Raw genomic sequence first — 26,608 nt, 5'->3', positions numbered from 1 at the left:
CCTCTAGAAAACTCTGGTTTTAACCTCTGACGCATGTGAGGTCAGGGGCTAAAGCTGCAAAGGTTTTTGAATGATAGATGAAAACTTGAGCGCATTTTATTCAGAGCAGGTGACTCACTCTCAATGCCCCAGACCTTTTAGCATTCTGCTTGCAATCTTCTCTTGCAGTGTCCTGCTCACGGATTCCAAGTTAATATGAAGTTAGAGGCTGTGGACAGAAGAAATCCCATCTTGATAAGAGTGGCAACAATAGTTGACAAAGACGACTATCGCATTAAGGTATGACCTTGCCTGAAAGCGCAGAGCCCTGCTGCTGAGGATTATAGTGCTTGGCAGAACTGATTTGGTATGGGGAGCAGCGGGCAAACGCCTTGCAGACGATCCAGCCTCCAGGCCTGCCCAACTGGAAACGATTTCTGTTGTTTTGTCCTCTGGAAATCTGATGGAATTGCTGGTGTTGTTAGTTACTGTTCTAATGTAACTATTTTGAAATAGCATTTGACAGTATGATTTTCCATCTCTTTGCGGTTTCTGTGTGAGCTGCGCGAGTGAAGGCAGCGTTAATGTTCTGCTGCTGGGAAACTGCCTCAATTTTTTTTTCCTAGCGTACTTAAAGGAGAACCCAAAGCAAGTTAAACCCTCATACGTGTGGAAAGGGGCTTCATTCTTCAGTATGAATTCCATAGATGAGTGATTTTAACTAATTCTTTTTACATAAATATATTGCCAGAAAAATCTGTTGTGCTTTGGCTTCTGAGAAGTTAAGTATGAGCCGGCTAAAGCGGGAGCTGCACCAATGAAGACCTGTGACCTGCACTTGGTCACAGGTCTCCTTCCCAAGGGATCATTACATGGGCAGAAGAGGAGTTTGCTCCCCATTATCCATTTGGTTCCCAGTCTCATCACCATTATCACAAGCAAAAGCCAAGATTTGCTGGTATACAGTAGCATGACACTCAGTTCACACATGGCTGAGAGCAGTGGTGGCTGCCCCATCCCTGGAGGTGTTCAAGGCCAGGTTGGATGGGGCTTGGAGCTTCCTGATCTAGTGGAAGGTTGTTTAAAGTGGGGTGCAACTGGATGGGCTTTAATGTCCCTTCCAACCCAAACCATTCTATGATTTGTTTGCAGCTTTACTGCACAGACAACCCAGTAGCCTTTAAACATAGTGATCATTTGTCTCTGTAAACCTGACCTGGATTTACATTACCTGTTGCCAGTCTCTTCACCCAGCAGAAAATTCTAGTTTGTTCGCTGCGACACTCACTGAACTTGTTGGCTTTTATGCTGTTTTGAGATCCTCAGAATAGAAAACAATTAAATGAACAATGGTGTTTGGATAGATTTTGTCTCTGTGTATTGAGTGTGCTGGATTAGCTCCGTGCTCTGTGCTTTCTTACAGAACCTCTGATTTGACTGTGCCACCAGAATCCAGTTGTTCTGTAAAACATAGATGCAGGGGTCGGGAAAACAAATAGTTACGCTGAGCACAAAGGACGATTGTGCTTGACTGAAAGATTGATTGAATCAGCCCCAAGCTGAGCGAAGTGAAATAAAGGGGAAGTTAAAATAAAAGCTGAGTCACGTCCCTAACTGTATCTCTCACTGACAATGTGTGCTTCTTTTAGATACACTTTGATGGTTGGGACCATAATTACGATTTCTGGGTCGATGCAGACAGCCCTGATGTTCATCCAGTAGGCTGGTGTACAAAAACTGGACACGCTTTGCAAGTCCCTCTAGGTAAAGCAGATGACATCATGTTGTTATGCTGGATGATTTTTCGAAGTGCAGTCTGCTCTTGAGAAGCACGGAGCGTTTTACAAACCCATTTAACTTTTTTCTTATTACCAGGAGCTGCTGATCAAGTGGGACCAGGGGGACAAGTGTGTCCCACTCCAGGCTGCCATGGCATCGGTCACATCAGGGGACCGCGATATGGAACCCATCATACGTACGTACCTAAGATCTTCTCGCAAAGGTTCTGCCTGCAAGAGTCTGACTGCTATCTGTAATAATAATGCAGCAACAAGCATCTGCACTGCACTGAAATTATCTCAGGGTGTTTATTCTGGAGATAGTTATAACTGCAATCACAGCTCCCTCTCGTGTCTCAGTGTGCCGTTTCATCATAAATTCTGTTTATAGCAGTATAATCATTACAACTGCATTGCAATCCAAAAGAGATTAATTCACTCTGATTTCTACATTCCAGCATTACTGAAGGAATGTTTTTTGTGAAATAATATACTCGGGAACAGCATGCAAGGAGGCAGTTAAAGAGGGAGAGAGTGTGGGTAGATTATTAAAGTATAAGAATGAGGAGAACTAGCTCATGTTTTGTGCTCTGCCTTTTGATTGCTTATGTGCTTGTGGAAAAGGAAGGTTTTTCTTGATTAAGCCATTTTAAAGAGCAATGAAACAAACTCAGATGGGAGATCTGAAGATCCAGTAGTATATAATATGGCAAAGGGCTTTGCATTTTTCAGAGTGGAAGCTGCAGGACTTTGTTGTTTCATTAAATATTGTTCAGGCAAGCAGGTTACAGAAGAAGAATCGTAGAATAGTTTGGGTTGGAAGGGATCTTAAAGATCATTTAGTTCCAACCCCCCTGCAGGGACATCTCACTACGTCAGGCTGCCCAAGGCCCCATCCAACCTGTCCTTAAACGTCTTCAGGGATGGGGCAGCCACAGCTTCCCCTGGCAACCTGTTCCAGCGTCTCACCACTCTCATGGTGAAGAAATTCTTCCTAATGTCTAGAAATTCTTCCTAATGTCTAGAGCGCCTCTTGTACTCTGAGGTGACTCTTGGAAACTGTGACTTTCGTTTCTAGTTTTGCAATGGAGTCCTCTGCTTGCCCGTAACTAAAGCGGGGTAATAACATCTTATGGGAAAGTTGGGGAGGGCTCTTGATCAGGGAGGGCAGCGATAGCATGAGGGGGTGCGGCTTTCAGCTGGAAGAGGAAAGACTGAGATGAGATCTTAGAGAGAAATGTTTTGCTGTGAGGGTGGGGAGGCACTGGCCCAGGTTGCCCAGAGCAGTGGTGGCTGCCCCATCCCTGGAGGGGTTCAAGGCCAGGTTGGATGGGGCTTGGAGCCCCTGATCCAGTGGGAGGTGTCCCTGCCCATGGCAGGGGTGGAACTGGATGGGCTTTGAGGTCCCTTCCAACCCAAACCATTCTGTGATTCTATGATCTCCCTGAGTATTTCTGGCTTGGCTTTCTTTGGGTTCGTTGATGAATATGTCTGCCTGAGGCTGGGAAGTCTGAAGGGCTTAAAAGCATACATTGTCATCTCTCTCTCTTCTTTTTTTTTCCCTTTTTTTCCTTAACAGATTAGTTGGCTGCCCATACTCCGATGTGAACCTCAACAGAGAAAACTTGTTACAGGACCGCCTGGGCATGGAGAGACCTTCCCCTAGCAACCCAGTGCAGAAAGCCGAGAGGCTGGAGACTCCTGCCCCATTTCTGTTGGGAGCAGGAGACTCTTCTCAGGAGGACTCTCCGCAGTCCAGGTGAGCTGAACCCTTTCCTTGGGCAGATTCTGGAGAGCAAAACCATTTTACAAGGCTGAAAAACTCAGGACTTGGCAAAGAAGTAGCAGAACATTGAGTCTGTACTATTGACCCATGCCCCAGACACTCTTAACAAAGAGCAGTACACTTTTATACCCTCGTATGCCTTAATAGGTTTCTTGATTCCTTAATCCCGCTGCTCTGGTCACATTCCAAGAAAGGAAATTGCCTTCTGTCTCCATAAATTTTTCCTGCTATTTCCATTTAAAATATATTCTTTTCCTTTGTTTCCTGTCCTGAAACTGTCAAGCAGGGTTGTTTTGCACTATTAAACTGCAACTGCATCCACCCTGTAGTCATCTGCGTTGCACTGGTAGGCGGAATGTCTCTGTGTATCACTTCACAAACAAGTTGAGCTCCTTCAGATACTTTATTTATTATCATCACCTTTAGTCCATGTGAATCTAGTCTCTTAGGGCAAACTCCAGCAATACTTTTGGTCTTCATTCTATGTGAAGGCTTACATACATTTTAAAGTTCATTTATTTGCTTAGATTTATACTATTTTCAAGATACATCTGGAAAGAAAAAATTACTACTTCTCTCCCTTCTCTGCTGTTCTGGCTAAAGTTTGCCTCCTTCCATCCCAGAAATGTTCAGGCATCTCTATTTCCTAATTTTAATGCCAGAATTGGTTGCATTTCAGTGATTGCCATAAAATGCTCACAGGAGCTTTGGGATTCTCCCAGAATAAATGTCATTCTAAAATGGTGATATATTTCCATTCTTCTGTGTATTTGATTTCCTGATAGCAGGAGGTCTGAATTCAGTATGCAAAGCTGATAATGCCCTCGTGCTTGTCCTTCCACAGGCAACTGCGTAGTTCAGTTTATGCATCAAACTCAGTCATGGAGCTTGGAGTCATGGAGTCTCCAAGGAGACCTTATAGCAGCCTTCCAATACCTGAAGGGGGATATGGGAAAGCTGGGGAGGGACTTTTTACAAGGGTTGTAGTGATAGGACGAGGGGAAATGGCTTTAAATTGGAAGGGGGAAGATTTAGACTAGACATCAGGAAGAAATTCTTCACAATGAGGGTGGGGAGGCCCTGGCCCAGGTTTCCCCAAGCAGTGGTGGCTGCCCCATCCCTGGAGGGGTTCAAGGCCAGGTTGGATGGGGCTTGGAGCCCCTGATCCAGTGGGAGGTGTCCCTGCCCATAGGGAGGGGGTGGAACTGGATGGGCTTTGAGGTCCCTTCCAACACAAACTATTCTATGATTCTGTGGAGACTCTTAAATGTTATCTGGAGGTTTGAAGATTCAGAAATGTTAAATTTCTTGATTTCACTGTAATCCATGATTCACTGAGTTTTGTGTAGCTGCCGGGATCAGAGCCTCAGTCTGCAGGGACTGGTTTATTTCACATAATCCCTAAATCTGCCCTTAAGAGTGAAAAACACTTTGTTCTGTGCCAGTGTTGCTGGTGGGGGAGAGGAACGTTTCTACCACTAGATGGTAGTTGTTGCTCTCAGTTGCAAGGCGCAGCCAGCTTTGCTCTCCTGCAGGAACAGGGAACTGAGGATGTCAGCATAACTACTATAATTTATCTTTCTTTGCAGAAAATCTGCACCAGACAGTGAAAAGTCATGTCAAAGCAGTGTTCACAGTCCGTCGAAACAGTCTGATCACAGTCAAAAGATGCCCTGGGTGGAAGACAATTCCTCTGCAGACATCAAAGCCAAATCGAAAGAGTAAATAAGACTTTTGTGATGTATTTTCATGCATTAACAGTTGCTTTTCTTGATGCTGCTGCTAGATCTGAAAGACAGATGTAAATCATAACTTAGCATGGCCCACTTTGATCAGAGAGAGCGTTTTAGAGTGCCCTGGTAAATCTCCCTTCCTTCTACTACTTTGGGCCCTCTCTTCCCTGCCGTAAGCTCCAGTCCTAGCCATGAATTTGATGGCACAGTCCTTAGCTTAGCAAGAGAGGTCAGGGACAGAGCATTGCTGTTGCTTATTTTAAGAGGGAAAAGTTTTTGATTCCTGTAAATCCCATTAATCTCTGTTTAGAGAAAAAATGATACCAGTTTGTATATCGTTTGAAATATTTTGTAATTTATGCTTTCAGGCTCGGGTGCTCGCATGCCTATATAAACTTCCAGCTGGCGAAACAGCAAAGCAATGGAAAAGGTTGGTTTATTTTATTTCTTTTTCTGTGTGTGTGAGTATATATGTGCAGTATTCCACCGTGACAAGGAGCACTTGAAACTTTACAGCTTTTTTGTCTTTGATTCCACAACCAAGAGAAAGCAGGAGGTGATGGTAAGGGTGGTCTTTCTTCCTTTAAAATGAGGAAGGGTGAAATCGCTCAGAAGTGAAAAGGTTTAATACTCTCATAGAATAATAGAATTGTTTTCTTGGAGAAGACCTTTGAGATCGAGTCCAACTTTACCTGTCCACTACTAAACCACATCCCTGAGTACCTTATCTACTTGTCTTTAAAACACCTCCAGGGATGGTGACTCCACTACCTCCCTGGACAGCCTGTGCCAATGCTTGATAACCCTTTCAGTGAAGAAATTTTTCCTGTTGTCTAAGCTAAACCTCCTCTGTTGCAATTTGAGGCCGTTCCATAGAATCATAGAACAGTTAGGGTTAGAAGGGACCTTAAAGATATTGTAGTTCCAGCCCCCCTGTCCCTACGCATCCGGGCAGCATCTCTATACACATCCCAGGTTACCTGTCCCTGCTTGCACTGCCTGTGCAGTTCCCTCTTCTTTAGTTTAACTAGCAGGTCTTGACTTAGCCACGCCAGTCTCTTCCCTTCCCTGCCTGATTTTCTACATAATTTTTCTGCATAATTTCCTCTTACCCGTTAACTGGGAGAAGAGACCAGCACCCACCTTGCTACAACCTCCTTCCAGGAGCTGCGGAGAGCGATGAGGTCTCCCCTCAGCCTTCTTTTCTCCAGGCTAAACAACTGCAGTTTCTTCAGCTGCCTCTCATTATTCTTGTTCTCCAGCCCTTTATTGGCTCTGTTTCCCTTGCCTGGATGCACTCCAGCCCCTCAGTGTCCTTCTTGTAGTGAGAGGCCCTTTGCAGAGTGATGTCTCATGTTTATTAACTGAAAAGCCAAGGTTGCAGCATCTCTGTGTCACTACATACTCTTCTGAATGGCAAGGGATTTAAGTCCTATCAGCTTCTTTCTTTAGACCCCACAGTGTCTTGAGAAACGTAACTAGACTAATTTTGGGTTGTGACTTGTTTAAGTTTCTCCTAAGGATGAGAAAGAAAACAAACAATTAAATGGAAAAACAATGCCTTGTTTTGTTTTTCTGGTGTGTGACAGGTTAAGTTTTAAGAGCAGCTTTCTGGTATCGCTTTAGCAAACCATATGCTTAACTTTCAGATTTACTATAAAAAGCCATTTCACAGAAGTGAGCTGACCAGGCTTTCTGGAGGATTTAAATGGTAATAAGTCTTCAATCAAAAATAGTTAAGCAGGCACAAACTGGGACAGGTGCCGAGCTTTTTTTTTATGTTTAGTACTCATTTTTACCTAGTTCAGTTGGAGAGGGAGAGCTCTGCCAGCTGTCAGCTGCAGCTGGCAGGGAAAGCTGCCTGCTCTCCCCTCTCCTTCACCTGAAAAAGAATGATGGGAATCAGTGGAGAGGAATTCTGCAATAATCCACTGACCTGTAGTTTTACAATTATCCAGAGATTTCATGCCACAACATTTAAACTGTTAGAACCCTGCTTCTTTCTCAGAGGGGAAAGTGCTTTGTTTAGCTCATGGTTTGGGGACTTACCCCTGAGGATTTGGGCTTAATGAAGACAAGGAAATGGTCTGTGGTCATTGAATCACAAAATGGTTTGGAACGGACCTCAAAGCCCATCCAGTTCCATTCCCTGCCATGGGCAGGGTCACCTCCCACTGGATCAGGGGCTCCAAGCCCCATCCAACCTGGCCTTGAACCCCTCCAGGGATGGGGCAGCCACCCCTGCTCTGGGCAACCTGGGCCAGGGCCTCCCCTCCTTCACAGCAAAGCATTTCTTCCTAGGATCTCGTCTCAATCTCCCCTCTTTCAGCTGAAAAGCATTCCCCCTCATGCTATCCCTTCACTCCCTGACCAAGAGCCCCTCTCCAGCTTTCCTGGAGCCCCTTTCAGTACTGGAAGCTGCTCTAAAATTTCCCTGGAGCCTTCTGTTCTGCAGACTGACCAACCCCAACTCTCTCAGCCTGTCCTCATAGCAGAGATGCTCCAGCCCTCAGATCTTCTTTGTGGCCCTCTGATGGAAGCACTGCCCACCCAGCAGGGATGTCAGTCCCTGTCATCCCTGTCAGATGGCAGACTTTCAAATCTTTGGCATGAAGAAGAATCCCTCCTGCCACACGGAAAGAGGCTGGGGCAAGCGTGGCTGTTCCCACCAGCAGGGAGTCAGGGGTGGAGTGGGTGACAGCCCTTCCAGGACCAGTGGTCCATACCCTGTTGTCAACAGCAGCATCAGCTCCTGAACCAAGCAGTTCTTCCTCAGGCTTTATTTTTTCAAATCCCCCCTCTTTGGGCTCATTATCGGTAGTGGAGACCTGTATTTGATGGTGTCGAACATGCTTTAAGAGGTAGAGGTGAGGTAAGGTGGCACGACTGATAACAGGGGAGTGCCCTTTGGCTAGATCGAGCTCTACCCTCCAGCGCTGCATTTCCTTGGGCTGGTGAGGAGCAGGCAGGCTATGGAGATCTGCTTTTTCTTTAGAATGCTGTTTTCTTTCGTGCTTTACATGTAGCGGCTGGCACACCCCACAGATCCTTAAACACCATCCCACTGACAGCCGGTTGTGCCAGCACTGAGCGAACCCCATGAGCAGCAGCCGCGCAAGACAGGAACAAAATGGGAATGCTGTCTGGTTGCCAGGGGATGGCGCTGAGCAGCCTGCACACAGCCCTGCAGGGTAGGGGGCGAGGGGCTGCTCACCTTAATCGCTGTGAGCCAGAGCAATGCTTCTCATCTTATTTCCATCCTCTGTTTTGCTTCCTGTTGCGTAACCAGGCAAGTCCCTGTAGGACCATGACTCTGCACTACTCAGTGATCTCATTAGGGAGGGGTGATTTCTTCCTTTTTTTTTGCCCTGGTTTTGAAAGCTTCCGTCACTTGAGACATGAGGAGGGAGTTGATGTCTGGAGGTAACGTGCAGAACTTCTGGGCTGGGAGTCTCCTGGGCGAGTCCAGGCCGTGGGCTGGCACACGTCGTGCTCCTTACGGGCTGGTTACAGCTGTGAGCTGGAACGGTGCCACTAGTTTCCAGCCGAAGATGCTGTTACCAGAACTCCTCCACCTTGTCAATAACACGCTGCAAACATCTCTGTTGGCAGCATGACATCATTTTCCAGGGAAGAAGCTAACGATAAAGCCTCCAGCCTGGCAGTCTTATCTTTTTTTTCCTTTCTCATTCTCGGAAGGGTGGGAAGAACACCCTGAGAGCTCAGTGTGCCATGCAGTAGCCATGCCTGGCCGCCTGCTCACCCTGCCTTGCTTGTCCCTCCAGAGCGTGACCCTTCTTTCTGCGTTGCTATAGGTGCTCCTACTTGAAGCCTTGCTCTGACTTGTCTCATTTTGTTTTCCAGGCCCTGATTTGGATCTCCAGCACGCCCTCCACCAGTCCATCTTCATGCCTGCCCTGGCCTCCAACCCGACCCACCGCCTCCATCTCTGCTGGGAGCAGCACTGCAAGCTCCTGCCAGAGGTCTCGGGCCTTACAGCCAGGCACGTGGCCAGATGGACCGTGGAAGAGGTAAGTTCCCTGTGCTGCTCTCTTGGGGTGTGGGAATGGCAGAGCTCTCCTTTTCTGGAGTGCTACTTGGAAGACGTCTTTATTCCCTTTTCTTTCCTAGGCAGTGCTTTTCTGTTTGCTTCTCATGTGCTGTAGCTGACTCAGCTAGAAGTTATATCCAAGTTCCTCTATAAGGGAGGGGAAGGATCCCTTTTAACCCTCTGGTGTTCACAGCTTATTTCCCTGGATAGGATTCCCTCCCTTTCTGGTTTGTTCATTTACTCCTTGATCCAGTCCTCAGGCCTCATTCTGACAGCAGATTCCCCTTTCTCTCTGATCTCCCTCCCCCTCTCCTGTGACTTTGCTGCTGGTTTGCTTTTACATTGCAGATAATTCCAGACTGCTCTGTGCATTCCCACTCCTCCTGCGCCTCCCTCCCTGCTTCCCGGAGAACCAAACTGCCCACAGCCTGGCCTGATTTCTGAGAGAGGTAGCTGTGCAGCTGGGGATGTGTCTCTGCAGTCCCAGCTCTGGAGGTGTCTCCTGTAATTAGGCAACATGTGAAAACGCTGCTGTCTTTTGTGTGCTGAGTAGTTGGGTTTTGCCTCGATGCCTTGGGCATAAATAAGACTTGTATCCGCGCTTGGGAAGCGGTGACAATTTGGATCCTGGCGCTTAATCGCAGGCCATTTAATTCAAGAGGAATGTGCTGTAATGCGCTTGCAAGGATGTAGGTAATCTGCAAAGCAGGAAAAAGGTGCTGTTCTTCATGATGCATAGGGGAGCTTCAGAGACTGTTAGAGAGTTCATTTTCCCTAAGTGCCTCTTACATCAGATAAATCCAGTCTTGACTTTGCTTGTCACGCTGGAGGACTGCTAGGATACTGGTGGGATTGCGGTGTCACAGGGGATAGAGCAATTAGTGTGGCTGTTTGAAAATGTGATCCTTTTTTGTTGCTGTTTGTTTAGGGTTTTTGTAATGAAAATGTGTTTGAATTAAATTCATAGCAAGGAGGGGAGAACCTTTCTGAAAGACTGGCTGGCCAAGTCCTTCTGAAGCTTCCAGTGATTTTTCCAAAAGGTGTTTTTGAAATCAATAAAGGCAGAAGCAGTTAAAATCCTCTGACAAGAAAGCATGGAGGCTGGTTCATGGAAGAGCTGAGTGAGGATACAAGCCAGATAATGTTGTCCTTTGCAGTTGACCTTTAAAGCAACTGCTGGGTAAATTTAACAGGGATATTAGTTTGATAAGGGATGAATGTAAGCAGGGACCACAGGGCACTCTGGATATAGCAACTCAAACCCAGAACACACTGAGCTGTGCTCTGTGCTGCAGCCTGAAACAGCTGATGAAGTTTTGACTGCTGGTCAGAGTGTGAATGGCACATTAAAAAGGTCAGTTGCAGCTCCACTGGACTGGATGAAGTCATGGCAGCTTTCATCTTGGATTTCAGGGAAGTGGATCCAGTTTTGCAAATTATGTTCATCACAAATTCCCATAGGGATCAATTTGGCCTCTGTGCGAGCATTGCGGGATCGGCATATGCAGGGAAATGTGGCCGCAGGTCTGGAAGATGAAAGCAGCAGGACATTCTGTGTTTTAGGGAGTCCAAAGAAGATTTGATCTGTTGGTGTTCAGGCTCCTAACATCTTCCTGCAGGGCAAACATTTGCCTTTGGCTTGTGCTTTGAACTCTGCACAAAGGAGACACATTCTGCTGCTCTGAAACAAGAGCAATGGGAGGGGTAAAATTCTCCTTTGGTTTCAGGCTGAAGAACTGTTTTTATTTTACAAAATCCACATTAAGGAAAAAAATGTTGCTTTGATTCTCTGTTGGTTGAGCACAGCTGAACAGCAGAGCAGCAGCAGCATTTAGGGGCCCTCAAGCTAAGAAACTCCTGGTAACACTGAACAGCCAACAAGAGGAGATACTTTAATGCAGCTTTGTTATTTATGGAAGGCTTCCTGTCAAGTTCTCAGAGCAGAGCTAGTGAGGGAGATTGAATCACGGAAGAACATCACTATGTGCTAAGGTTGTATTGTTCATTAGTTAATCCTGTATCAGATGCTAATACCTTGTCCTTGTGCTAACGGCTTGTGGGTTATTAAATCCCAGTTGAACGCTGCTCCTCTCTGCAGTCTCCCAAGGTGCTGGCAGTTCTGTAAACCTCATGAGAAAGGAATCATAAAATGGCCTAAGTTGGAAGGGACCTCAAAGATCATCCAATTCCAACCCCCTGCCATGGGCAGGGACACCTCCCACTGGATCAGGGGCTCCAAGCCCCATCCAACCTGGCCTTGAACCCCTCCAGGGATGGGGCAGCCACCACTGCTCTGGGCAACCTGGGCCAGTGCCTCCCACCCTCATTGTGAAGAAATTCCTGGAATTCAAGGGAATACCCATGCTGTGCTGATTTCAGCGTCTCACACTGTTGGGGTTGCATCAGCACCTTCCGTAGGGGCTGCACGGAATTTCCAAGGTGCTCTCAGAATTACACAGCTCTTTTTCACACCCCTTCCCTTTGCCAGTCTGCAGTCCTAGTGTAAGACACTCCCACCAGAGAACTCTGTGAGCAATGAGGTTGTTCCCAGCAGGAAGGGCAGGCAGGCATTCCCCTCCTTAAAGGGAAAGCCCTGATTTGTCTGATCCCACCATGCTCCTGACCTGTCCGACACCTCACCTTGAGCCCTCCAGCCTCACCCTTTCCCGTGGTTGAGGGCTCCGTTCTGTTGGTTTCCTCCAGGCCATGGAGTTACTGTTCTTTCACCTTGTGCACCTGAGCCTCCCTCGTCCCTCGGCTGCTGCATCTTGGACTGGGGATTTGTCCCCCAGCGGTGGTGGGCCAGTCTGTAGCTCAGCGGAACCAGGATCCAGCTTGCATCCTGGGGACCTTCTCTCCTACATTCTTCTCTTGCACCCTCCTTCCCTCTCTTTTCTCCGTTCCTGGTAAACCCCAGGGCTCCTGTTTGTTTAAAAAGCTGCTCCTGTGGTGCAGTGTCCGTACGAATGTCTTCTGGAACAGATCAAAGGCTCATCACTCTGTGTCCGTGACAGTAGCCAGCAGCAGTAGTGCAGGGAAGGACACAGACTCGAGGCAAGCTCAGATCATTCCCTGGAGATTTCTACCAGCCTCTCAGTACTGTAGACACTGAAGGGCACTTATCGTCTTGCCCCCAGGTGTCCAGCTGTCTCTAAAGTTCGTGAAGGTACCACTTGCAGAAGGATTTCTGTTTGTGTGTTAATTAGATGAGGAGGATTCAAAAGAAAAGTAGTGTTTAGTTATTTATTTATAATGGGATTTTACACTTCTGCAGAAGGAGATTTAGCCTGGTGGAGATGTGGATTCTAGGGGTTACCTTTAAGTGGAGCAGAAGATGAAGGCGGAACGTGAGAAGGATGCTCTGCTTTCAGATTGCATAACAGAAACAACAGGAGTCAGAGCTGTTCACCAAAATCGGCTTCTGCCAGGGCAGAGCAAAACCCACAGGGCACGCTGACAGCTCCGTTCCTGCGTGGTTGGAACGGGGGGGAAGGGAGTGACTATTAGTCAAGTGGTGGGATCAGCGGGGAATGCAGTGACACGCTTTAGGAGGGAGTTTGACAGTCGTGAGTTAAGAAAGAGGCTCGTATTTGACAGTGACCCCTCCTAACTGTTTGTTTGTGTTCATGGAAGAAATGCCACATCTGTAATAAATCAAATGAATTCGCCTCTGAAACAGAGCTGTTCCTGTGAGGGAGGATCCAATTAGCATGAGATGTTTGATCTGATTTTGCCTCAGTATACAAATCTTCTGTGAACCAGTGAAGCTACAGCTGGAGAAGACAATATGTATTAAGTCATCCTCCACTGCATTAGGACTGCTCCTCGCACTGCTTAGTGTTATATAATGTAATCCAAGGGCTGCTTGCACGTCTCTGGGGAGATTATTCCAAATGGTAACAGATTTCCTGCTTAGGCAGGTTTTCCCTAATGTGAAATGTAAAATTAACTTTTACTCCTTTAATCCTGTTGGTTCCATGGATCCTGTGCACCCACTGGGGATTAAAGAAAACCAAAACTCCTCTCCTTCCCAACTCTCCTGCTTTCTGCGTGTTGGTAAACCAGCAGTGCTCGTGTGGTTTATTTATCTTGTCTCCCAAAGGCACATCATCATTGGAGACTGTCTAAATCCTTTTTCTCTCTGTAATTTTACTTTCCAGCAACACCGCAGAGAAAGTGAAGTTGTGGGTGGGTTTAAAATAGCACAGCCATACACCTGTAAAGATATTGGTGATAGTTTCTAACAACCCTTTTGGGCAATGGAGAAACTGGACTTGCACAGAACGTTAAGTGGCCAAAAAGGCAATAGGGAAAGTATTATGGGTACCCAGAATGTGCTTTGCAGCAACAACCCAGTAGTGTTTTTCATGTATACCCTTGATTAATGGCAGAGTTGTAAGTTGGAACAGTGTTTCCTGCTCTACTCTGCACTGGTGTGGCTCCACCTTGAGCACTGGGTGCGGCTTTGGATGTTACAGGATAAAAAGGATCTAAAGCGGCTGGGGAGTGTCCAGAGGAGGTCACAGAGCTGGTGAAGGGTTTAGAGGGGAAGCTCTATGAGGAGCAGCTGATGTCCCTTGGATATTCAGCCTAGAGAAGAGGAGACTGAGGGGAGACCTCGTCACGGCTGCAGCTTCCACACACAGGGAGGAGGAGGAGGCACTGAGCTCTTCTCTCTGGCAAGCAATGACAGGACCTGAGGGAATGGCTGGAGGCTGTACCAGGGTTAGGTTGGACTTCAGGAAAAGGTTCTTCTCCCAGAGGATGGTGGAGCCCTGGAACAGCTCCCAGGGAAGCAGTCACAGCTCCAAGCCTGACAATATTTCAGCAGCATTTGGCCTACGCCCTCAGCCCCACGGTGTGAGTGTTGGGGTGTCCTGTGCAGGGACAGGAGCTGGACTCGATGGTTCTTGTGGGTCCCTTCCAACCCAGGTCATTCTATGGTTCTGTTAAAGTTTAAAAACTCTTGCTTACAAAACTCATATACGGAAATACGACCTTTTTTTCTTGATGATACTCCATTTTAATTGTCCCTATTTCTTTTTTCCCAAATGTAATTCCAGGTGGTGAGCTTTGTGCAGCGTTTACCTGGTTGCAAAGAACAAGCATCTGTTTTCAGAGAGGAGGTAAGTCAAGCCTGCCCATGCCCTGTGCTGTGCCGCGGGTCCAGCGACAGCGAGGTGGGTTTGTACCCCATCACTCCAGTTACAGCGCAGAGAGCACAGACATGCTCACAGTTGGCATTGAAGAGCCTGTGGCATTTAGGAGGCAGCTTCAGCATGAGCTGAATTCCAGCATGGCTAATTGCATTCTGCTGCTTTAAATTTCCCCTGCAGTTCCAATCACTGAGCTTATGCTTAACATCTTCCCTTGGACTATTGTGCAGTGGGTTTGGCATCGCTATAAAGATGTCCTGTTGGAATGGTGCAACAAAGATCTCATCTGCTCGCTCTAACGAGCACATATGCCTGCTTCTTCTGGTGAGGCTGGCAGGCCTAGAGTTTCCCAGGAATTGCTGGCTTCCCCCAGGGCTGAGGTGAGAGCAGGAGGGGAACCTTTCCTTGAATGAGCGGTGGTTGGGAAATCAGAGCAACTCCTGCATGCAGCCTGTGCTTGTCTTTGCTGCCGGTTGCTGGACTGGGCTCTGTTCTCATTGGTTCACCATGGTTTGTGAGGCTCTGCAGCCAGTGCAGGACACTGCTCTCCTCTTCCTTAACACCCCTCTTTGCATGGATCACATTCACTTAGGCTCTATTAGACTGGTGAGACCGCTCCTCAAATCCTGTGTTCAGTTCTGGGCCCCTCACCACAAGAAGGGTGTTGAGGCTCTGGAGCGAGTCCAGAGAAGAGCAATGAAGCTGGGGAAGGGGCTGGAGAACAAGAGGAGCAGCTGAGAGAGCTGGGGGTGTTTATCCTGGAGAAGAGGAGGCTGAGGGGAGACCTCATTGCTCTCTCCAACTCCCTGAAAGGAGCTTGTGGAGAGGAGGGAGCTGGGCTCTTCTCCCAAGTGACAGGGGACAGGACGAGAGGGAATGGCCTCAAGCTCCCCCAGTGGAGGTTCAGGCTGAACATTAGGAAAAAATTTTTCACGGAAAGGGTCATTGGGCCCTGGCAGAGGCTGCTCAAGGAGGGGGTTGAGTCACCTTCCCTGGAGGGGTTTAAGGGACGGGTGGATGAGGTGCTGAGGGACATGGTTTAGTGTTTGATAGGAATGGTTGGACTCGATGATCCAGTGGGTCTCTTCCAACCTGGTTGTTCTATGATTCTATGATGCTTTGGCCCCCAATTAAACTGCAATATGACGTGGAGATTCTTTATGAAGATAAGTGTGCACAGATGCACCTCACCTTCTGTCATCACAGCTCTACTGCTCTGATCCTAGGAGGGAAGAGGCTGTACCCTCTCTGTCTGTGCAGCACTGATTGCACCCTCTGTACCGAGGCAAAGCACTGCATGCTGTAGCTACTGTAAAGAGCAGGTTTTTAATAGATGGCTGCTCCCCAGAGCTGGCTTTCTTTCAGGATGAATCAGACTGTAGTGCATTTTATGCGACTTAGGTAACTGTATTTTGTTTTCCCTTGTTTTAAAATTCATGCACACACACAAAATATAAAGCAAAAGAAATGGAGGCTTGCAAAAAGCACTTTTGACAGTGTAACGATACAGTGCACTACTCTTTAATTGAATGTAGAGGGAATAATGAAGTTTATGCGAATGAACCAATCATTCAGTGTAGCTGGGTGTAAAAGGTGCATCCTGATTTCTAGTGAAGATGTGTTTGGAGGAGACAGTTTGGCAGGTAAGATGTAACTGGCAAATCTAATGAATCCAACCATTCACAATGTGTTTTATTTCTTCTAGCCATAATTTAAGTGGGTTCTGAACACAGTGACTGCTTTCCAGCTGAGAGAGTGGATAGCCATGTTCTATTTTAAAGCCTTACTTTCTGCAGCCTTAGTCTGATTCCCTGTGCCAAACGAGAGGGGCTGGGGTAGTTTTTCAGGTTTATGCTCAAACCAAATTCTCAGTTTGAAATTAAAACCCTTTTAGCAGTTTGGCTTTGGCCAGAATTCAGGTGCGAGTGGTGGGACTGCTGAGCTCCACCCGCATGGCCCATTATCTGTAATCAGGCCTTTGAGTGCTCTCAGGACAGGATAAATAAATCCCTTGCAGACTTCTCTTGGCGGAGAGGTTGAGGTTGCTGCTTACATTAGGAATGAAGGGAACAAATTGTACGCAGAATTCTAAAACCCATCCCTTCTCTTTTGCAGTTAGAGAAGGGGAAACCAAATCTCCTGACTCCCAGCTCTTTGCTTTAGTTATGTGTTGGCCCAAGTTTATTCGATGTGTTCTCTTCTACCAGTCACAGACGTCCAAAGAAGTTCTAGTTAGGACGACTACGGAAATAGAATTGTTATTCTGGCTGAGCTGAGTGTCCGGTGGTGTCTGCTGCACTGGTGAACATCAAGTGAGAGGATGAGATGCTGTCAGTCCCTATAAATGGACTTTAATGGAGTGACTTAGGGAAGACACACAGTGTTTGTCTGTGTCCATTAATCTTTGGATTTTTCCCTGCAGCACTGGGTTTCATATTAATTAGATCTGTCCTGTCTCTGGGTGTTCTTGTAAACCCAAGTGAAGCTTTAACCTCTTCTTAAAATAATCTGTTATGATTTCACTCGCTGCTACCAAAGGCATCCTGTATTTTCACAAGGCAATTTGTTTTTCACTTGCTTACTTTGAATTTAATCAAGTATCTCTTTGCTCATGGGTTAGGAGAGTGTGTGTGTAAGTCCAGATGGATTCAATGTCCTTACTGTGCCTTGTTCTCTTTTACCATGTGCTATGCAAGCCTATTTAGTGTCATTGAAAATGAAATCTCTACAGCCTTCTGTTTCTCCTTTAAAGAGAGACTTAGCGTCTGTGGGCATGAAGTGTCCTGGTTGTGAGAGTAGCCAGATGTTGACAGCTCAGGAGTTGTCCTCATCTGGAAGGTTTTTAGCAGAGCTGAATGAAAAAAAAAGCAGAAAAGGAGGTGTTTGGCTTTAAATTTTATCCTGAGGAGTCTCCACAGTGACAGGAAGTAGTGAGTGCACTGGGAAATGGTAATGCTATATTTCTAATCATCGTAGATCAGTGTAATAAATTAATTCTTGGAAAGCTACTTCCTGAAGACTCACATCTGGATTTTCTGATCTAATTTTTGGCCAGAGATCATGAATAGGCCATAGGATTTTTGACAGTTGTTAGCTTTTTAGAGCAAATATAGTGAATACAAAGTTTGATGAGTGAGCATCCTCCTCTTGGTCTCTCCATAAGCCTTGCCCACACTTGGGCTTCTCTGTTCCTATAAAAAGGGCGGCTAGATGAGGTCTGAGACCCCAGAAAGGGCAGCATCGCTGGGAACCTCACAGGGGTGTGGGTGCCAGAACTCGGGAGAAATACGAAGTTTTAGTCTTCAGATCTGCATTCGTACTTCCATTCCTCTGTGCAAAGTACGTTGTGTAACTGAATCATTGAATCATAGAATCGTTAAGGTTGGAAAATACCTCTAAGCTCATCCAGCGCAACCGTTGGCCCAATCCCACCGTCTGTGCTAGACCATGTCCCCAGGTGCCACGTCTACACGCCTTTTGAGCCACCCCAGGGCTGGAGACTCCACCACTGCCCTGGGCAGCCTCTGACCGTGCTTCACCACTCATTCAGTAAAGAGATTTTTCCCAATATCCACTCTAAACAGCCAGAGGTGAGAATCCTGTGTATCTCTCAATGCTAACCTTGGTTTTACCTTGTGTTTCCACCCACCAGCAGATAGATGGTGAGGCCTTCCTGCTCCTGAACCAGAACGACATAGTTAAAATACTTGGTATCAAGCTGGGTCCCGCCCTGAAGATCTACAATGCCATCCTCATGTTGAAGTCTGCAGAAGACAACTGAGAAGAGCCCTTCAGCAGAGGAGTTGACAGGGAACAGATCTTCAACTGAGAGCATTACCACTGCAGATCGGGACTCAGATGTGTTTTAAGTAGAACTACTAAAAATATTTTGAGGACATAAAAATCCTGCCATGGTTTGGAATATGGGGCAGCTTCACTTCCAAGAAGAGGATATTATTATATTTTGTAATTTTATTTGGTTTTGAGCTATCAATCTCTTTTGGAGATCTAGAAGAAACCTCCAGTTCTAAGGGGAATCCAGGGTAACATTGGTGGAGCTGCAATAGCAAGAAGAAAGCTGTGAGTAGAACGACTACTATGTCCAAGATAGTGCCTGAAAGAGAGACTGAGTTATCACCAGCATGTTTAATACATTCTATATGTATGAAAACTGAGAAAAGGGAGTAAGAAGATAGGAAAAAGATGCACTTCAGAGCAACTCACTCCTGTCCTTCAATGCTGTGACCCAAGAGCTGACCTTTTCCGGACTGATGTTTAAATTCCAGTTTCTCCTAGATCCGCGTTGTTTGATACCCTTGGTTACTGGGCTGCTTGCACCACAGCGGAAAGGTACCATGGGCAAAGCATTTCCATCTGTTATGGCTTGCATCGTTTCTGGCAACCAGCAAAATGTTCTCACTCGTGTCACCAGAGAGCGGAGAGTCAGCCCTGTGTAGGTAGGCTTTGGGTAGGCAAAGATCTCTGGGAAAGATCCTTCCCACAGGAGACAAAGATAAAGATTGTAGCTGTAATGCTCCTGCCAGTGCTTTTGTACCACTACTCTCTGGAGCAGGAACATCTCATGGCAAAACAGCACAATGAGGAGCACTCAGGAGTTTGATGGGTTCCTTCTTGTCCTCTCCACTGCCAGCCAAATACTGGGAACATGAGCTTCAACTCATCGGTGGCCAGTGTATGCATACAGATTTCCTAGAAACAGTTTGCTTCTTGTTTGGAACAATTGAAACACGTGAGCTTTATGCTTTAGTTTTCTCAGCTTCCATGTGGGCTGTGGTCCATTCTACCAGAGCTGGTGTGCTGTAGCAGCAGGCCACTGGCTTTGCTCCCTCTTCCGTTCATGGAACTGCTTGGAAGGGGAATTGGGGTTTAAACAGCCAGAAAAATGAGCTGAGAATTACTTCTCAAAAGAAAGGGGAGGAAGCAAAGCCTGTGGCCACGATGCTGTGTGTGTAGTCCATGCTTTCCTGGCAGGAGGGAAGCACAGTCCTGCTCTGCTCAAAGTTCTATGAACTAGCACATAGGACTGTGATGCCCTGGATGAAGGATTTCCTCGCTCTTACTTCTGGAACTGAAGCTCCGGGGGAAGTGGTGAGCCCTGCTGGGGGCTCTGCTCAGTGTTTCCTTTCATGCCTGGTAACATATTAGCTCCTGACTCCTCTTCTGGCCCCTCTCCATTAGGTATTTGACTGTTCCAGAGTTTAGCTAGAACCGGCTTAGCTAGGGAAGCCTTTTCACCCCTTCATTCAAAGCTGCCAAGCTGAACCTTGTGTGTGTGAACCCCTCGGAGCGCTGTCAGCATGCACAGACGGTGTTGCCAAAGGCCAACGTGCCATCAGCCGCAGCCGATGAGTTTCTTGGGACACTGCATGATGAGATGCGATCCATCCTCAGCCTCCCTCTTGTACTTAGCGTCCTTGTCATTGGTGCTGTTGGCTTAGTCCCAGCCCTGCAGCTTCTCCAAGACCCATCGGGAACTGCGAATGAACTCATCCCTGTGAGTGGTGACACAAGGAACGCACTTCATCTTCCCTCCCTAATCACTCCTTGTCCTTCCTGCTGCTGAGAAGGTCCTTGGGACTTGCCTGAAGTAGTAAGTTTCTTAAATTGTGAACAAAGCAAATCCACGCTGCTGAAGCCATACAGTCCTGGATTAATGGACAGAGCAGTTTATCTCCATACTTTCTATTTTTGTATAAGATGTTAAGGAGTTTGAGCCTTCCACGGAGAAGACATTGATTTGGTGGGATGTTTCATAGCCAAAACATTAAATGTTATCCAGGCAACCACAGGAGAGTTATTTAATGTGGTGTTAAGGACTAGACAAGATAGGAATTTAATTTATTAAAACACATTTTTAGTATGATAACTAGGATATTCACCAAAGAGTCACATTCCTTTATCCTACTCTACGCATCCAGCATCAGTGTAAAGACTTGAATTGTAAGTGGCATCTCCTGCACTCTGACACAACTCGCCTTCTGGGCACAGCAAAATTGTTTCCTGACAACTGGAGCAGAGGATCTGTAGCTGCACTGTTTGTCCCTGGCTCTCCACTGACTTGATAAATAACCCTGAGCCCTTCCTTGCTCCCGTTAACCCCCTCTGTGACACCCAGCCAGGTGGGATGGGTGCAATTCCACCTTGCTCTTGTTTCTAGCAAGCGGGTCCTGACAGATTTTCTGTTTTAACTCCTTTCTTTGGGAAACTCAGCTGGAGGACAGCAGATTGCCTCGAGCAGTAAAAGAAAATGTAATGTTATTTCATCTTTTACTATATATAGATGGAGGATGAAGAGAATCGGTGAAACAAGCAATGAGATTCTAGTCACTGAAATTATTCAAACAGAGAGAAATCTCTAATCCTAGAGACTTACAAGCCAGCTGGATCAAAGATGAAAATGTGCGCTCGGAGTTTGCTCAGTGACAGCAAGAGTAGTGCTTTCAAGCAAGGAGGAACCCCTTTTAGGGACAGAAGGAGGAGGAATGTGCTGCTTGTGCCTTTTTTTTGTAATCTGAGAGTTGTTTTTGCAGAGCAAGCAAGAACATGCACACATCTATCACTGACTGCTTTGCCAAATATAGCTGTATTCCAATAAAATCAGCCACTTCACAGTAATGCGAGAACAAGAAGATTTTTAATGTCTTCACTGGACACGTTTAAAATTCCCTAATATTTACATGACTGAAAAAAAACCTAAACCAGCTCATCTTTTAGCGCTGTAACTTAGGAATTCACAGGTTGCTGCTGCTGTTTCCCTTGCTCTGGGCAGCGCTCACCTGCGGTGACATGTTCCTGCTGGCAGCCTCTGCCTGCTCACACTCAGCTCTGCCTTTTTCCCCTCCTGCTCGAGGTGTGTGTCAAGATGAGGGGTCTGCAGGTGCCTTTGATTGTCTCATGCCTTGTTGTCTCGTTTGAAACATGCACTTTGAAGCAGAAAGCCAAAAAGTTGTAGCTTTGCGGTGAACAAAGCAGAAACTGGTTAATCCTGGGTTTCGTTCACTGAGCATCAGCAGAAACTGGCCGGTGGCCCAACTGAGCCCAGAAGTCACTTAGAAACATAAATATAATACTCAGAACCAACACAGAGCTGTGGCAGCTTCCTCTGGGCCAGCAGGGAAGCACAACAGGGACAACAGGGAAGTCGCAGTTCTTTGTTAAAATGGAGCTTATTCCTGGATATGGTTTTGTTCCTGTTTTTGAAAACAAAACGATGAATTTTTTCCCATTTTTCTCCTCAATAAGGAGTCCTGTTAAGACTTTTTTCCTGCCATCGCCAGTGATCACCCTTGGAATTCATCCAGTAGCAGCAGATTCCGGCTCCAGGTAACGGATCACGTTGAAGTTGGACCGAAGTGTCCCCAGCGCTGATAGCAAAACTCCAACCAAAGGGAAAAGCACCATTCAGCACAGGGGATAAGCCAGTTCAGCTGGAGAAGATTTCCTGCCTGCTACTTTCATGCCCTGCTTAAGGATTTATACCACAGAAAGCTTTAAAGTTTCTGACATCTTCTCCATCCTGCGATGAGCCAGCTTAATTTTGACATTCCTGTTACTTGAACTGGAAACGTGCAGGGGAAGGAGCGCGCTTCTTCTGCTGCCTCAGTTCTGCCTCTGAAATGTTTGCCTCTTCTAAACCAAACAAATACTTGAGCTTTGTGACACTAGCCATGGCGTTGTGCTCCACCAATGCTTTCTTCTGGAAATGTGAATAAAATTAATATAAGTTGGAACCTTGCTCATTCTTCCCATGTTTGGGTCCAACACGTTGGGGAGCTGGGCTGGCTCGCTGCCCTGAGGGACTGACCCCAGCGTGCATTGGTCATCCTGGACGTCCCTGGCTTTGTCCCCTTGTTTTCCTCCCTCTAAACCTGGCAATCAAAAAGAGGCAGTGTTTTTGTCTTTTCTCTCTTCCATCAGGTGGAGCCGAGCCCGAGTTTTCCTTGAGGTGCACACAGGACAGCATCAGCCTGACAGGCTTCGTCAACCAGGGCTGTCCCAGAGCCCCTTATTCCTCGCTGTCCTCTACTGCTGACAGAATATTTTGATCCCTCGTGGTTTGCTGTTGCAAAGCATCCAAGGACTCTTCCTTCTGCCTAAAGCAAGTTCCAAATTTGAGTGATTAACCAAAACCAGCACAAACCTGTAATCAGACCTAAACTCTGCATTTGGGGTCTCTGTGTCTGTTTTACCTCCTTAGCACCCTCTTGGGATTCCTCACTTCCCCCCAACCGTTTTAATTAACTCACCTGGGTATTCATGTCAGCTCTAATTGTAATTAGCTGATAATTCCAAACCGCTCTGCAGTATACCCTCAGGGGGTTTGCCCCCAAAATCGGGTGTTGAAGCTTTTGTCCTGATCTTCCTGGATGCGTTGCTGATGGAGCTGGGAGGCTGCAGCTGCCCCTGAGAAGGGACCAGGGATGGATTCATGTCAGTGGCTGGGATTAGCAGACCTTTCGGAACTAAAAATACTGGGGAGCTGGCACTCAGCCATAATTTCTAAGCTGTCTCATCATCAGAGTAAACACTGGCTGTCATTGGTTTTTCCCTTCCAAGGTTTTTTGTTTCTATTTAAACCCTGGCTTGTTTGCTTTTGTTACCGTGATCGGATTCCCAGGCTGGGTTGCTTGGATGCTTGTTACATGCCCGGTAACATCACATTCTGCTTTTCCTTCTCCTTTAGTTCCCTCAGGGCTCTGCTGGGATGCGTGCTTGTGTTTGTCGATGCACTCGTGGTGTCTTCATTCCTTTGTGGAAGGGATTTGATTTAACCTCAATATTTTGCTGGAGACTCTCACCAGAGTGGGTGTATTTATCACCCAAATGGCTGATTACGTTTGCAGATTATTCTGCTCAGGAATTTTTTCTCCTGAGTCATTTTTTTCCTTGGGCACAAAGAACCTGTAGTTTGTTTGGTTTTTGCCTGCCTGCATGCTCAGTTTGGTCTGTGCTGAGCCTTGCTCCTGCTTCTTGGAAATGTTTTTTCCCCTCGTGCTGAGGCCCTTGCACGATTCCCGGTGGGGTGGGTGCTTGAAGGTCCCTGATGTAAAGCAAAGACAAGGTGTGGTGGAAGGGATGAGCCACCCTCATTGCTTCTTCGCATCATGAGTGTCGTGTACTTGCAGCCCAGAAACCAGCCGTGTCCTGGGCTGCACCCAGAGCTGTGGGACCAGCAGGTGAGGCGGGGGATTCTGTCCCTCTGCTCAGGTGAGACCCCACCTGGAGCCCTGCATTCGGTTCTGGAGTCCTCAGCACAGGAAGGACATGATGCTGTTGGAGCAGGTCCAGAGGAGGCCATGGAGATGATCTGTGCGGCTACACTGAGCTTTGAAAGCTCTGAGTTGAGGGTTACGTTTGGACTTACCCCATTGACACAAGTCGGCAACTCCTTGAGCCTTCCTGGAGTCCAGCAGAGACCTCTTCCTCCTCTCCAGCAGCTCTGCCACATGGAGGACAGCGATACTCAGGTATATGCGCAAACCTTCACTTATTTCCTAATGCACGATGCTTTCCTGTTGGGGAAGGATTAACCTGCAGTGCTCATAGAATCATAGAAGAACCAGGTTGGAAGAGGCTCACGGGATCATCGAGTCCAACCATTCCCATCAATCACTAAACCATGTCCCACAACACCTCATCTACCCGTCCCTTAAACCCCTCCAGGGAAGGTGACTCAACCCCCTCCCTGGGCAGCCTCTGCCAGTGCCCAATGACCCTTTCCATGAAATATTTTTTCCTAATGTCCAGCCTGAACCTCCCCTGGTGGAGCTTGAGGCCATTCCCTCTCGTCCTGTCCCCTGTCACTTGGGAGAAGAGCCCAGCTCCCTCCTCTCCACAACCTCCTTTCAGGGAGTTGGAGAGAGCAATGAGGTCTCCCCTCAGCCTCCTCTTCTCCAGGCTAAACACCCCCAGCTCTCTCAGCTGCTCCTCATAATGCTCAGCCTTCCAGAGAGCTGGGGGTTACAGGAGGCTGTTGGCCTCGGCTGCGTGGATTTGGAGTTTAAGACCTGGTACCTGCTAGGCTGAGCTTTGCTCCCATCATCACAAGTGAGATGGGGCGACACAGAGGGGCAGGTGGATTGATGTTTTGTGGTTGGGGTGGTAAGAGCTGGTCACTTTCAAAGCTGGATAACGTGAATTAGCCTGAATTTAGCCTGGAGAAGAGGAGGCTGAGGGTGCGACCTTGGGGCTCTCCACAACACCCTGAAAGGAGGTTGTGGTGAAGTGGATGCTGGTCTCTTCTCCCAAGTAACAAGGGATGGGATGGGATGGGATGGGATGGGATGGGATGGGATGGGATGGGATGGGATGGGATGGGATGGGATGGGAGGAAACAGCTCCAAGTTGCGGCAGGGGAGGATTAGATTGGATATTGGGAAAAATTTCATTACCAAAAGAGTGATGAAGCCCTGACAGAGGCTGCCCAGGGCAGGAGTGGAGTCTCCATCCCCGGAGGGGTTCAAAACCGTGTAGATGTGTCACTTGGGGACCTGGTTTAGTAGACGCGGTGGGGCTGGGCTGATGGTTGGACTTGACGATCCTAGAGGTCTTTTACAACCTTAATGATTCTGTGATTCTATGAATTTCGAAAGAAGCTTGTGCCTGTGTTTCCAAGATGCCTAGGGAGCTCTGGGAGCTGCAGGGGGGTTGCTCTGGTGAAGGAGGTGACACCAACCCTCTGGGGGTACCACAAAGGTTGCTCTGCTGAGCACCTCACTAAATGAATAAGCGGCGAAGCCCACCTTTAAGAGCTTTTAAATGCTGGTTTTCAACGCAATTTTGCAGCGAGGTTAGCATGTTAATCAGCATTTTATCAGGGCTCGGTTGACCTGCCTTTACCAGTGGGTGTACAAGGAGGTGTGTACTGGACAGGGACACAGGCTGGTCCCTGCACCACCAGGGACCCCAGGAAGGGTCTCAGCCTTTGCTTCCTACACGTGTGTCTCATCTGCAGGGACAGAGGGGAAACCTGCCCTCTCCATCCCGCATCTACAAAGCTGATGGACCAATTCCAGCTTCAGGAGAAAGAGATAACGGTGGTTGGAGGGGCTCAGAGATGATGCTGGCTGTGTTCTGCCTGGCACGAACTGTGTTGCGGTGCCCAGCGTTCCAGCAGGGCCCTTGCACCATGATTTGTTGGCTTTGCCTGTCCCTTCTCCTAATAGTTTCTTAAATCTTTGCCACTGAGTACAGCCACAGCTTATTAATCTACCCACAATGCTCTCTCCTCTCTACATTATTTACCATCCAGACACTGTTAATGTAAGCAAGAGATTTTTTTTCCCTTTTGGGGACGGATACATTTGCTGCTGGAACTTTTCCAGCTGTTTCTCTGCGAAATGCACCCTGGACTTGTGCGAGCAGGGTGCCACAGCCCGAGAGATGCTGCTTCTGGGGCTCCAGCATCCCCCCAGCAAAGTCCTTCTCCACCACCTCCCTGGTTGGAACTGAGCAGTGGTGCCTTTGGTCACGTGTCTTATGTTTGCAGTAAGGTCTGTCCTCCAAGACAAGGTTATGGTGTCCCCAAAGTCAACGTGGTGTCCCCACACATCATTGGTTGTGTTTCCATGGTTGGGGTTGTGGCGGAGCTGGAGCCAGCAGCTCTGTGGGTCAGGGTTGCTTCATGGTTGCTTCTTTCAGAAAAATGTTTGGTTGGAAAAGGTCTTTGAGATCACTGAGTCCAACCATCCCCATCCACTACCGAGCCCTTCCTAAGCACCTTGTCTGCTTGTCTTTTGAACACGGGTGGGGACTCCACCACCTCCCTGGGCAGCCTCTGCCAGTGCCTGAAAACCCTTTCAGTGACGGCATTTTTCCTGATATCCAATCTAAACCTCCCCTGGTGCAACTTAGGCCATTCCCTCTCATCCTACCGCTTGTTACTTGGGACAAGAGCCCAGCACCCACCTCACCACAACCTCCTTCCAGGAGCTGCAGAGAGCAATGAGGTCTCCCCTCAGCCTTCTCTTCTCCAGGCTAAACAGCCCCAGGTCCCTTCCCAAACTCAAGTGAAGCTTTTCCGCTCTGGTGCCCGGGGCATGCGGCTCTGGGATTTGTTATCCCTGGCAGACACAAAGCACTGGGAGGCTGTGGTTTGTCTCTGC

At 47.5% G+C, this 26,608-nt stretch overlaps 1 protein-coding gene across 1 annotated transcript in view; it reads left to right on the top strand.

Annotated features, from left to right (window-relative positions):
• The window catches only part of LOC138730413 (lethal(3)malignant brain tumor-like protein 4), a 48,888-nt gene extending 26,654 nt beyond the window's left edge, over window positions 1–22,234 (top strand). Inside the window, exons 14-22 of the mRNA XM_069875586.1 lie at window positions 169–279; window positions 1,629–1,743; window positions 1,855–1,954; window positions 3,337–3,516; window positions 5,133–5,264; window positions 5,645–5,706; window positions 9,141–9,307; window positions 14,391–14,453; window positions 18,136–22,234. Of these exons, the coding sequence (XP_069731687.1) occupies window positions 169–279; window positions 1,629–1,743; window positions 1,855–1,954; window positions 3,337–3,516; window positions 5,133–5,264; window positions 5,645–5,706; window positions 9,141–9,307; window positions 14,391–14,453; window positions 18,136–18,264 (1,059 nt within the window). The 3' untranslated portion in view covers window positions 18,265–22,234. The remainder of the gene's footprint in view (window positions 1–168; window positions 280–1,628; window positions 1,744–1,854; window positions 1,955–3,336; window positions 3,517–5,132; window positions 5,265–5,644; window positions 5,707–9,140; window positions 9,308–14,390; window positions 14,454–18,135) is intronic.
• The last annotated feature ends 4,374 nt before the right edge of the window (window positions 22,235–26,608 follow it).

This window comes from Phaenicophaeus curvirostris, chromosome 23 (genome assembly GCF_032191515.1).
Source record: "Phaenicophaeus curvirostris isolate KB17595 chromosome 23, BPBGC_Pcur_1.0, whole genome shotgun sequence".
In the NCBI taxonomy this organism is placed as follows: Eukaryota; Metazoa; Chordata; class Aves; order Cuculiformes; family Cuculidae; genus Phaenicophaeus; species Phaenicophaeus curvirostris.
Note: the sequence above shows the minus strand (reverse complement) of the source record. Positions and strands in the feature narration are given on the sequence as shown.